Source organism: Aotus nancymaae, unplaced genomic scaffold, assembly GCF_030222135.1.
Source record: "Aotus nancymaae isolate 86718 unplaced genomic scaffold, 86718_ANA_hifiasm-v0.15.2.pri h1tg000046l, whole genome shotgun sequence".
NCBI classification, from domain to species: domain Eukaryota; kingdom Metazoa; phylum Chordata; class Mammalia; order Primates; family Aotidae; genus Aotus; species Aotus nancymaae.
In genome coordinates, this window is record NW_026988460.1 from 4,928,763 (window position 1) to 4,941,316 (window position 12,554).

General features: G+C 38.8%; 1 protein-coding gene across 12 annotated transcripts in view; it reads right to left on the reverse strand.

The window, feature by feature from the left end:
• Positions 1-664: 664 nt before the first annotated feature.
• Positions 665-12,554, reverse strand: part of FOXP1 (forkhead box P1) — a 635,379-nt gene continuing 623,489 nt past the window's right edge. For all 12 annotated transcript variants that reach the window (XM_064361902.1, XM_064361903.1, XM_064361896.1 and 9 more), the window contains 2 exons: positions 11,428-11,594; positions 665-5,270 (listed from right to left, as the gene is read on the reverse strand). In XM_064361902.1, coding sequence (XP_064217972.1) covers positions 5,126-5,270; positions 11,428-11,594 — 312 coding nt within the window. In that variant the 3' untranslated portion in view covers positions 665-5,125. The remainder of the gene's footprint in view (positions 5,271-11,427; positions 11,595-12,554) is intronic.

A 12,554-nucleotide genomic window follows, 5' to 3' on the forward strand; every position in this document is an offset into this window, starting at 1 on the left:
AAAGATGATGCTCGAATTCATTAATGCCTAGAATATATACTGTAGAGTAATATTAAAAAGAAATAGCAAATTTCCTAAATGCATGTCATTTAAAAAAAAAATCTCAAGATGGCTTTTCTGGAATATTTAGGTAGTGAAGTTCTGTTTTCTTCAATGAATACAATTATCTGGGATACTTTTGATAGAATATTTTTATAAAATCATTTGTTCTAATCTAAGCATTTATCATTATATGCAAAAAGATTTCTTGATGAGAATATTATAGACGATGCATGTTTTTGACATTAGCATTTTATTTGGATGACTAATCTTGCAGATGTGAAATTTTAATGAATTATTCATGAATTGCTTTCCTCTGAAATTTTAGTTTGCTCTTAATGCTAATTATTAAACATTTTGTTTTCTTTATAAAATTTGATGAAAAAAATAAGGGTGTGCTTCCTCAAAAGATAGTTTTTGTTTTTTTTTTACTTCCCAATTCTCTAAGTGGATACTTTCACTAGGAAATCCTGAGGATAAGAGCTTCAGCCTTCCCTGATGATGAAAGCTTTCAGTTAAGATTGATTTTTAATTCTGCATTGGAAGCAGCTGGTGAGAAATCTAAGGCATATGCCTGACATACAGTATCAGCAGGTCAGAAGGGGAAAGAAACTTAGGCTGTGGCGACTTTTACTACCAGTGTGAACAACCAGCATTTTTATTGCATTTGAGAATGCTATAATGTCAGTAATTAGTACTGACTACACAACATTTTTTTTATTGTCTGTATCCGCAGACATGGAATGATGGAATTACAGTTGATGTCAAGGAATGAGTTTCTTTTATGCCTTATCAAAACAAAACAAAGCAAAAAAATTCTTGTTACTGGCAGCACATATACACGAAGCACCATGCTCACAGTCCGGACTCTATCATCTTCATCAAGGCTTATGGGTAGCAGAGATTGCATGAGCTACACTAGGCCCAACAAATGCTTTCAGCATTATAAATCTGATTCTCAGGATAAAAAAGCAAAACAGACCTTGAAGACATCCAAAATCTCAGGAGGCTATGTCATTACCAAAAGGGTACCAAAAAGATTCAAAATCCGAATAAGCACACTCTTCTTTTTGCCTTTGGAAACAGAGCTCAGCTGGAATGTGGAAAGAGAGGACATATTTTTTAACTCTTTTTCTGTGTGTGAGGAAAAAAAAAAAAAAAGCTAGTGATTTAGAGCATATCTTGGGTTAAGAATCCAAGGTTTTCTTTACTAGGTCTGACGGGATTCTGGGGATGGTGTTTGAGCTGTCCAAAGGTGGCAGGAATGGCGGTAACTCTTCATGTATGTACATAAGCCTTGATATTCCATTTTGCTGCTGGTCCAAGGTGGCAGCTTAACTCATCTTACAAGACAGACTCTAGGACAGGTAGGTTCGACCCTCATTCCTGACAGTGCATTTGTCTGACACACAGGACTACCTCCCTAAGTACGCTTTTCTTTGAGGAAAAAAAAAGTTACAAATTTTCTTTACATCTTGGCACCGTGTAAAATTTTTTTTTAATACAAAAAAGTTCACTCCCCATTGTTAATCACTACTTCACTGATAAACTTTTAAAGTGTGACCCTGGAATTTCATCATGCAAAATATTTACTGCAGCAGGAGAAAACAGTTTTTAAACAACATATTTTTTTTCTTTTCAAATGTATGAACTTGTTTAAGATAGCCAGGAAGGCAGTGGTAGGATAAACAGAAGGGACAGGAATGTATCAAAAAACAGATTAACACACGCACGCACGCACACACACAAAAAACCTGTACAAAATGCTCCAATCAATGAGAACAGGAAAAAAAAATCTTCAACTATGTTACAATTTAAAAGCAGAAAAAAAAGGGAGTTTCTCCCTCCCACATGTCAGGAAATGTCATCCGAAATCTTAAAGCAAGGATAACTAAATAAAATACATGTGCAGCATATTCTGCAATTCCATTACATACAGTAGTTTTTTTTCCCAAAGCTATTTTTTTTAGTATCGTTAATATAAAGCAGTTGCACAAAAAGCAAAGGTGTTTTGACAAACAGGTGTATGCATTTATTCCTTTTTAGGAACAATATCTAAAAAAAGAACCGCCCTCCGCCCTCCCCCAAAAAAGACAAAGATTCACACAGACACATCGGGATATATGTACAACATAATAAACCCCATCCTAAAGAAGCAACTGGGATAACCCCCAGGGGATACAGAATCGGAACTGTAAAAATCATAGTGAAGTTTGCTTGCTGTAAAGCCTGAGAATATTTTTTTTTCAGTTGGTTCTTCTGCAAGGCTGTGATACCTGCAAAGATATGTAAAATCTAATTTTTCTTTTTTTTTTTTTTTTTGCTACAGTCTTTAGACTAAGCATGCAAGACATACGACTAAGTGCAACTGAGTGAAATGTATTTTTTTTTTTAATTTTAATCATTCCCTAAAGGTTTGAACTGAGGTATGCGTACTAACAGTTTCTCATGCTGTTATCTTTACTCATGTCTAGCTACACATGCTGAGAATGAACTAATCTACCAGATTTTTATCCTCTTTTGAATACCAAACTAACCAGCAACCACTCAGTTTAGAAGCACAGGGCCCCCTTCCCATGACCCTGTCTGGCTATTGCCTGCACATCATGAAGCTGCCTGGAAAACTTTTTTTTTTCTTTTTTTTTTTTTTTAAAGTCTTGCGTGACCACAGACTGCCCTTTATACAGAAAGCAGAGTGAAGCTTCAAAAGTAACTGCCAGAGAAGTTTTTGTACCAAGCTTATGAGTGGATGGGAGTGTTACTTTTATTTAAATGAAAAATGCTGACCAAAGCCTAATTGGAAAAGAGGAAGGAAGGAAAAATTAAAAATAAAAACAAACTGAAGGATATATGCCAAGATTAAGTAAAATTAATACAGTGATCACAGCACAGTTCTTAAACAAAAGTGGCATACAATCTAAAAATATCTTTTTTTCTAGAAATGCTATTATGTGATCTAGTTCACTTATGGAAGCTTTTCTGTTCTGACTCTAAACTGTCTCCTTTATTGGATACTCTAATTGCAGTGGCATACATTCATTTTTTCTGAGATGGGACTCCCTTCCTTCTGTAGCTCCTTTAATATCGTCTCCTATTTTTATCTGCAGTAGCCCCATAAAATCTCTTTAAGAGAAATGAGTTTTGGTCTCTGTAGAGGTACACAAAAAGAAAAAAGAAAAATAACTACTAGAAAAAAGTAACGACTTTGGTTCCATTTCTACTTGGTCTTCTAAATTTACTCTATGATGAAGGAGCAGTTCTCTTTCTCAGGTTGCAATAGCCTATCGCTTGTCATTTGCCTCTAAATTCTTTTGCCTCCTTTGATCAACAATAAGAGGATATTTGGCTTCATCAGATAAAGCGTAAAACAGAGAACGTAATTTACCTTTGTGTAATATCTTTGGTAATTTTAGAAAAAAAAGGTACAAAGAATATAAATTAAGCTTCGAAAGGCTCTCGAACTAAAAAAAAGCTACAGTCTTAAATAAATGACAGGAAAAGTGGGTGCAGAGTAGAAGTGTAGAGGGGTTCTAAGGACTGAGGTTGTACTGACCTGTAACCATCACATTCTGCATACCATGTGTGGGAACTCCCAAAGCCCAGGACCTACATGATATCTTCTATGAGTTTCTGATACTGGCTTGGTGATATAATATTGCAAAACAAACTGTAGTACCAAATTTGCATATTTGAAATTAACACTTTAGCATTTGCTGAACTGAGTCCTCATTAACTCTCTTAAGAAGTTCAATCTGAAACGGAATTTGCATGCGAACAGTTTAATGCCACCAAGCAGGTCTGAACTACTGTATAAACTCAGCGCTGCTGCCACCCCTACTTTCAGGGCCAGGTTTTTGGCCAATTTGCCAACAAAACCAACCCACACTCATTATCACAGAGCTCCTAAGGCCCATGGCAAATTGGTTCCACAAGGGAGAGCCTTTCACCGCCATACCGTCAGTCTAATTAGCATGAACTTTTTTTTTCGGTGCTGCCTATGTTTCCTTGTGCTGGTAGAATGTGGTGGCATTTATTAAGAATGATGGTTGCTGCAAAAAGGAGAGAAAAAAAAAGGAAAATCCGAAACATCCCTCACCCCAACCACCCCCAATACTGCTGCATGGAATGAATCGGCATTGTTCCTAGAGTTTGTCTTTTTTTTTTTTTTCTGTCATTCATTCTCTTTCTGGCAGGACGTCACGTCTGTGTGAGAGGGCCTTCATGTGTAGAGTGCAGCATTTGGGACCTTTTTGAAAAAGACCAAAATGGAATGTTTTCTGACTTTAGAGAAACGGTGATGTCTGAAGGAAGATGGAATGAGTGACAGAAAGCTACAAACAAGAAATGACATTCAGCTTTGTATAATAAAAACACCTATTAACATTCATCACAAGGTACAGAAAACTTTAAGCCTCCAAGAGGCCATCGGCCCAAATGGAGGCCTGAGGTCAGAACTTAAAATGGTATAGTAGAAGAAAAAAAAAAAAAGCAATACATTAAAAAGTTTGGGATAATTATTTTTTAACCCCTCCCCCCAATACACACACAAAGGCCTTCCCCATCCCAACTGGAAGCAAAAAAAAAAAAAAAAAAAAAAAATGGAGTAAAGGCAGTGATAATCAACATGCAGTACTGTGCAAATAGGTCGTCCATTGGAATCCTTAAATTCTGGGCAAAGGCTTGGTCTGCAGCTTAGGTGCACAAGCTCCGTCGGGCGTCCTCAGTGTCCAACGTTGGCAGGACTGCAGTTCAAAGTCTGCTGCTAAAAGTGAATCAGTTTAGCAAATTTACAACACTGATGTTGACGGTTAAGAGAGGAAAATCCCAAGTACCAAACAAGTCCATCCAATGCACAGAGTACAAATTCCTTTTTTCAACAAAAAGTAGAAAAATCAAAAATACTCCCAAATGGGGTTCTTGATGGCACTAAGAGTTAACACATTTCAGAGTTGTCAAAATGTAGTGAAAATCCTCCAGACTGTACAACAAATGGAGAACAATTTCACTGCTAACTTTTGACGTGTGTTTTTTTTTTTTTTTTTTCCTTTTCCCAATCTTCATTCTCGGGGTTGGCCCGCCCCGATATTCACTCCATGTCCTCATTTACTGGTTCGTCTTCGTAATCTCTGTCATGGTCAAAATCTGGACTGTGGTTGGCTGTTGTCACTAAGGACAGAGGCCCTTCAGCTTCCTCTGGGTCGAGGGGCTCTTCTTTGACGTGTACAGGATGCCTGGAAAAAATAAGCAGAGGTTCAGTGTGGGCACTTTCCAGCCCACTGCAGCCCAGGAGCACTTAAAAGTTTGGGGCAACAGAAAAGCCACACTCTAGAATACAACTCTACTGTCCAGTATAGTGGCCATTAGCCACATGTGGCTCTTTAAAAGGAATGAAATCTTAACACACAATTTAAGTCAGTTTCTGAGTTGTGCTGGCTGAAATTTACATGTTCAGAGGCTCCATGTGACTAGCGGTTACCATTCTGGACAGCAAAGAGACAGAACATTTCCATCACTGCAGGAAGTTCTCTTGAGTAGTGCTGCTCTGAATGACGAGTCTCTAGACAGGTACAGGCCTCTCCTTTCTGGTGGCATTTCTCATACTTTAATGCACCTTTAAGGCTGTAGTCACCTGGGGGCCTTGCTGAAATGCATTGCATGATTCAGGTCTGGGGTGGGGCCTGAGACTCTGCATCTCTAACAAGCTCCCAGGTGATGCCGTGGGTCCTAGAACCACACTTTGAGTACCAGATAACAGGCCCCGTAGTGGCATCCTGGGTGGATGAATACCGATCTTCAAATAATTACATGAAACAAGAATCTCTAATGCAACGGCAGTTTGTGGGGACCACTGAGCACAGGAGGCTGGGCTAATCATGGCTTGCTGTGTGTTCTGCTTTGCTAGTTAACATGCAGAACCTGTGAAAGAACTCTCCAGAGGACGACCCCAAGCGAGGTTCTATCATTAATCAACTTCAAGCAAACACAGCAAAGAGACACCATGATACATGCTTGAAACTCCAAATTAATGCATATTTTTACAAACTGTCAATAAGGCAAGAAAAGCCCTGCCAGGAAACACAAACGGAGAGGAAAAGGCTCGCTCAACACAACAATATGATAAGAAAGCAGAGCCCCGATCAGAATAATAACACTGTCAGCTGTAAACAAGGCAAAACATGAGGCCCGGCTGGTAGCAGCCACTGGGATGCTCGAGGTTGCGGTGAGATCTGCCAACTTTCTCATTATGGACCAGACTGTGGTTCACCCGGAGGGGAACTGGGGTGATCACACAAAACCACTCGGATAACAATTGAGAAGTGTTGTTCGTAAATCATATTTACAACTGATCCTTTGCAAATACAAATGACTTTGTCTTGCAGGGGCTTTTGATATGTAAAAAACCATTCAAGTTAAAAACAGTCCCATCTCTGGGGCAGGCTGCAGAAGGGAAGATTTTTAAACTGACATTATCAAGTATTAGTAATAAGAGGTGGTAATGGGGATGGTTGGCTTCCTAAATAATTGATGCCGTATGCAAACCCCAAAGGCCCCCTGAACCATTTAAAAACAAACAGAGGAGTGCTTTGGACTGCCCTTGAAGACAGGAACCTTCAGAATCAATTGACTCTAAAATCAGCACAGCTTAGAGAGCGTTTGGGGGGCGGGGGCGGCTAGACGATGATAGATAAATAGCTTAAAAAATAATGCCTTTATTTGTAAAAACTATTTGCAAAACAAAATATAGCAAAGTTGCATTACATTACATTTTATGTATGGCTCTCCATCTATTTATTTTTTGAGATGGAGTTGTGCTCTGTCACCCAGGCTGGAGTGCAGTGGCAGGATCTCTGCTTACTGCAACCTCCACCTCACAGGCTCAAGCAATTCTCTTGGCTCAGCCTTGCAAATAGCTGGGATTTACAGGGGCCCACCACCACACCTGGCAAATTCTTGTATTTTTAGTAAAGATGAGGTTTCACCATGTTGGTGAGGCTGGTCTCAAACTCCTGACCTCAAGTGATCCACCCACCTTGGCCTCCGCAAAGTGCTGGGATTACAGGCATAAGCCACCATGCCTAGCCAGATATTTTTTATTTAAGGGAAACAGTTGTATATCTGTGCAAGGAAGGCTGCACAGGGAATCACCCTCCCTCCCATCAGTCTGTATTAAACATTAGGGATGGGGATTTTTTTTTTAATGGCCATATTAGTGTTTCTGCAGTAAGAATTAGAACTAGCTGCATAATTTGCAAAGGCCAGTGCAAAATTAAAATCTGATGTCCATGGCTCAAAATTAAAATTTCAGGACAGAAATGCCATTAAAGCAAGTGCATGCCAGGTGTGGTGGTGTGTGCCTGTAGTCCAAGTTCCTTGGGAGGCTAGGGCAGGGATGATCACTTGAGCCCAGGAGTTTGAATCTAGCCTAGGCAATACAGCAAGAACCCCATCTCTAAATAAAATAAGGTAATAAAAAGAACACATAAAATCAACTGTAGTGTCCTTTTAGGCATGAGATCCTGTGTGATCTCATGTCACACACCTGTGAACGAGCCTTGCTAGGATACTCTACATTCTTTTAGGAAGAATTAGGTATATCCTTAAAAAAACAAAAACCCTTATTTAAGGCCAGTTTTCTTATTTTAGCCAATCGCTTTCTATTTGGAGTCATATTTTAAAATACTGTAAACTCAGCAGGAATAGTATTTTTTTTATTTTCTTAGCTTTACAGTTTATAATGTTTATGGCTAGATGAGATTCCACTGTGTTGAAATATGTCAGTTTCTTAATACTAGGCATTTTAGGATCATCTTTTTTTTTCCTTTTACTGTTTGTATAATGCAATGACCATTTTTATCCATTAATCTTCCTACTTCTGTTGATTTACCTCCTTAGGATAAATTTCTAAGAATGGAATTGTTAGAGCAAAGGCCAAAACATCTTTATGGTTCTTATGATTTACTGTGATATTAACTTCCAAAGGGGCTATCAATTTAAGCTCAATCTCATCAGCAGCAAGTATTATTTTTAAAAAATACTTTGTTGCTTAGCAGGTATAACGTAAGCTCAGGTTACCTTAGACGGTGTTTCTTGGATTACTGACAATGGTGAACATTTCTTAATGTTTCATTTTCAAACTTTCATTGCTGAGAACTGCAACTTTTATGAATGACTGAAATTTGTGTTTTAGCCATACATTGAGGTTCAAATGTTGTTTTCCAAATCAACATTTTCCTACTTTCTTATCAGTTCTATCAATCCTTTCAGATTTACAATCCAGAACTGAATGATATAAGAATGTAAGCTCATATAAGACTTTGGGGAGGGAGAGGGGGGATGGGGGACCCCCTAGGAGAAACAGAACCATCTCCATCTCAATGACGTTCTTGCTGTATAATTTTAGACTTTGACAAATATTTTGTTAATCTTACCCCAAAAATCAGATACATGTAAAGCCCCACAAAACACAGTTCACAACATCAGAGAATATTTTGTTTACCCAGTTATCCTCATTTCATCATTTCACATTGTATACATGTATCAAAATAACAAATGCCCACCCCCCAAATATGTACAGGTATGATGCATCGATTTTAGAAGCTATAGAAGTAAAGAAAAAGTTTTCTCCCTAAATTGTAGCCAAAATTTATTAGGATTATTTACTATCGTGAGGACAGAGGTAATGATCCTGTCATGCCTGCTGGCTCGACTTCTAGTGCCTCATCAGAGTGGGTCCCCAACGAATGTTAACTAGCTACATCTACCGTGTGACCACCTGGCGACACAACCAGGTTAGACAGTAAGGTTTCTAAACTCCAGAGAAATGAAATCCAATTTCAGGACACTTTCTGGTACTGGCAGATACCCCTAGGGTGTGGCAAAAAGGTGGAGCACAGGCATACAGTGCTTCAAGGAATAAAAGATGGGATTCCATGAAAGATCCATTTCAGATGAGATGCAGACTATCTATGAGACACTAGGCTTCACATACACTCACCGTGTCTCCTAGAAGTTAGGGCTGCACAATGCACCTTCCTCTCCTTGCAGACACTGCCCCCACTCTTTCTCCCCAACTCCTATTTCCGAAAGGGCTACCAATGAATAACTGTGTGCAAAACCACACAATTCCCTTCTCCTTACATCTGAGTAATTCCTTTGTTTTGCCACTCTGGGAACACAAGAGTTTTAAAATAAAGCTGACTGGTGTTTAAAGGCATTGTGTTCTGGGGGTGTATGCACAGCATGGAGTATTTTGCTTTGTAGCTCCTTTAGCGCCTATCAGGAGAAAAGTATAATGCCCCAAAGCCATAATTATGTGACCACTTTCTAGTGTTTCAAAGGAGGAACGAAATGTAGTGGTATTTGAGTGTCACAGAGAGGGTAAGAATGAAGAGTTCTGTTTCAACACTCAGTATCAGCTAGGCTGCCTTCCTAACAAGGCCCTTCAAGCCGTGCCGTAAAGTTTACGGCTTGATTTATTCCAATAGACTGGAACGGTTGAAAAACAATTTGCATCATAGCAGGGTAATGCACACTGGACAAGAATGGAAACTTGTCATTACAGAAGTCCCTTAATGGAAGTATGAGGTCAAAAAGAGTAACAGTCTATGACATGGATAGCAGGCGCAGGGAATCTGCTGTTGACATATAATCATATTTAGCAAACAGCACAAACCTGTGAGATTTGAGCAACGCATTTTGACATCTTTGTGTAGGGTTTCTTTTAAAAAATAGTTGAAACCTTCATTTCATCAAAAATCACAGACTGTTGTAAAACATGGTTTGGGTAATACTGAGGTTAATTCAAATTTGTTAAACTAATTAAGCCTGCAGTGACTTTGTTTCGTACAGCAAAATCAGTAAGTATCACTCTGAACTGGTGCCTGTGGCTTGTATCCAAATATCTTTTTGTTTCAGTGATTCTTTATACTAAATAATAGGAATATATGTCAACAAAACCTTGGGAGTTTGTACAGATTATGAGAAACAGTATCACTTCCATTCAATAACTTCATTTTTGCTCTAATGAGTATTTCTTGTAGTAGCTTATATGCCAATTTACATTTGCTCTGAACTTCCTTAGTATCTAAGTAAATACTCCTGTCATGACAATGATTTCAGATGAATACAAGTGTGATAACGAGAAAGTCGGAAACACTAACTTGCTTTGGAAAGGATGAAATATAGCAGCATCAGTGTGAAAGATAAACACATTCTTAAAACGCTGTGAAGTAAATGCTAAGATACTGTTCATATAAATTAAAAATGATTATTTCCATTTCTGCAAAGAACAGTAAAGATCCTTTTTAAAGTGCTGTGGGGATGAAATTCAAATGCTAGAAAATGCAATTTCAGATTTCCCCATACCCTCCAAATCATGCTGGTAGATAACACTTTTTTCTTTGTATTAGATGCCCATTTTGTCTGTTCCTAATTGTTACAGGTCATATTTTCCATTCCTATTACTTATATTATCTTAAAATAAGATGTTGGTTAGTAATTCAGAAGCAACACGTGTAGACGAGCAGCCTATTCTAGAAACTGACAGTATTGCAAACATGAAATGGGTTAGTTCCTTACAATGGGCAACAAACTCACTAAAAGGGAGCGACTCATTTCACAGCATCTCTAGCAAGACCAATCATTTGGATGAATGTAGTTTCTTCCCTCTGTTTGAAAACTTTTTCTGGGAGAGAGGGGTTTCTAGTTACACCAAGTTTTCTCCCATCACCCACTCACAGGGGCATCACAGTCTCCTGGCCTCTGCCGTTCCTGTGGTTTGCAGTCCTGGTGCCATTCACATTCAGCATGGGCAACCATCGCCCATCACTTCATTCAGTTATATGTGCGCTCATTATACTGCCGTCTGCTGCTATAATGCTCCTATTAATTTTCCTTTTGATATTTTAAGAGCAATCTATAAATCACGCTGCCTTTCATTTGTGCCATCATTAATGGTTGGTAATAATGCTGCGGCAGCGTGTTCGTGGTTAACCTTATAGCACCACCGAGTAAACAAGCATCTTTTTCTCTCGGTTACGTTCAGCACACCCGAATGTTGAACAAACTGCCAACTTTTTCATAGGGATGCATATTAATTTGAGGAGGAAAAAGAAGTGTGGCTTAAGTAATGGCCTGCAATGTGATAAAGCAGAGAAGAAAAGTAAACCCGTTACCCATTTTATTGTTGTGAATTGCTTTTATGGGAAAGTTGGCAAATAGTCCTTTTATGCACTAACCAAGCTGAACATTTCTTGAAGTACAAACTTCTAGCTTGGTTCTGGGAAATTGGAAATCACAGAAAAGGCATGTAAAGCCCAGAGAGAGGCTGTGTGCACATAGGGAGACTAGGGTCTGACAGCAAAGACCTTTTGGACGGACGATACTCACACGGCTTGCATAGGAGATCTGCCTGGACTGCTGTCACTCTCGTTGCTGTTGGTATGCTCCATTGCCCCATTCAGCTCTTCCCGTATTGCGCTGGCTAAGTTGCCCAGAGTGGGATTTCCCATGGAAGCGGTAGTGTATAGAGGTATACTATTCTCAGCCATTGAAGCCTGTCATCAACCAAAAGAAAATTTATGAAGACACAGAGTATGTAAGACGAGGAAACTACTAATTATGGGTGTACTCAATAATCTTCAGTTTGAATTAATTGTAGCATGGCTGGCAAATACAAGTTTCGAAGAGGTGTTGAAAGATTTTGCTTTAAAAATGACTCATGGCACCTGCCCCAAGCTTGGTCTTGAACAGCTAGACTGGGGGCCGGGGGGACCAAAGCGCCTGTGGGTAGGAAGGACTCAATTTGGTCCTGCTTGGTAGTCACGTGGTTTAGACAGGCTATCTAATATGAGGTTTATGTCGGATGCGTTTTTAAGAGGAGCTGAATATTTCCAGATCACAGTGAAATATAATGGAATTTTTATTTCTTTATCCATTTTGATGACTCCACTATTGGATATTAGAGATTTTGATCAGATTATTCTGGCTGCACTGCTCAAACTTATGAGAACTTCCATAAACATTTACCTCTTAGATCCTATAGAAAAGGAAGAGATTATAGAATTGGAATCAATTTTTTATCTCCTCCCATCATTTCTGTTTTAATGATTTTTGAATCTGTTTAGTACAGTTTGAGATAACTGGTTGAAGGAAACACCACGTAATGTTTCAGGGTCTGACAAATTGCCTGGGATTTTAGGGCTATAGAGAAAGATCTCTGGCAAAAGGAAGCTCTAAATCATATTTCTTTTTGGTGCCTAAGTACATCAATATTAAAGGTGACAAAGTCACTCCACGTGAGTGTCACATCAAAAAACTGGGGAAATGAAAAAGAAGAAATCCTATTTAGGATAGGTAGGATATTATTTACTTCCTGTTATGCTGCATTTGAATAAAAGGGACAAGTCTGAAATGCAGACACTAGTTACATACACCACTGGACTAAAGCACCCGTATTTGTTTCATTCAGGTGGTGATGACGACCCATTGACTTTTCATTTTCTTAAAGGGGACAC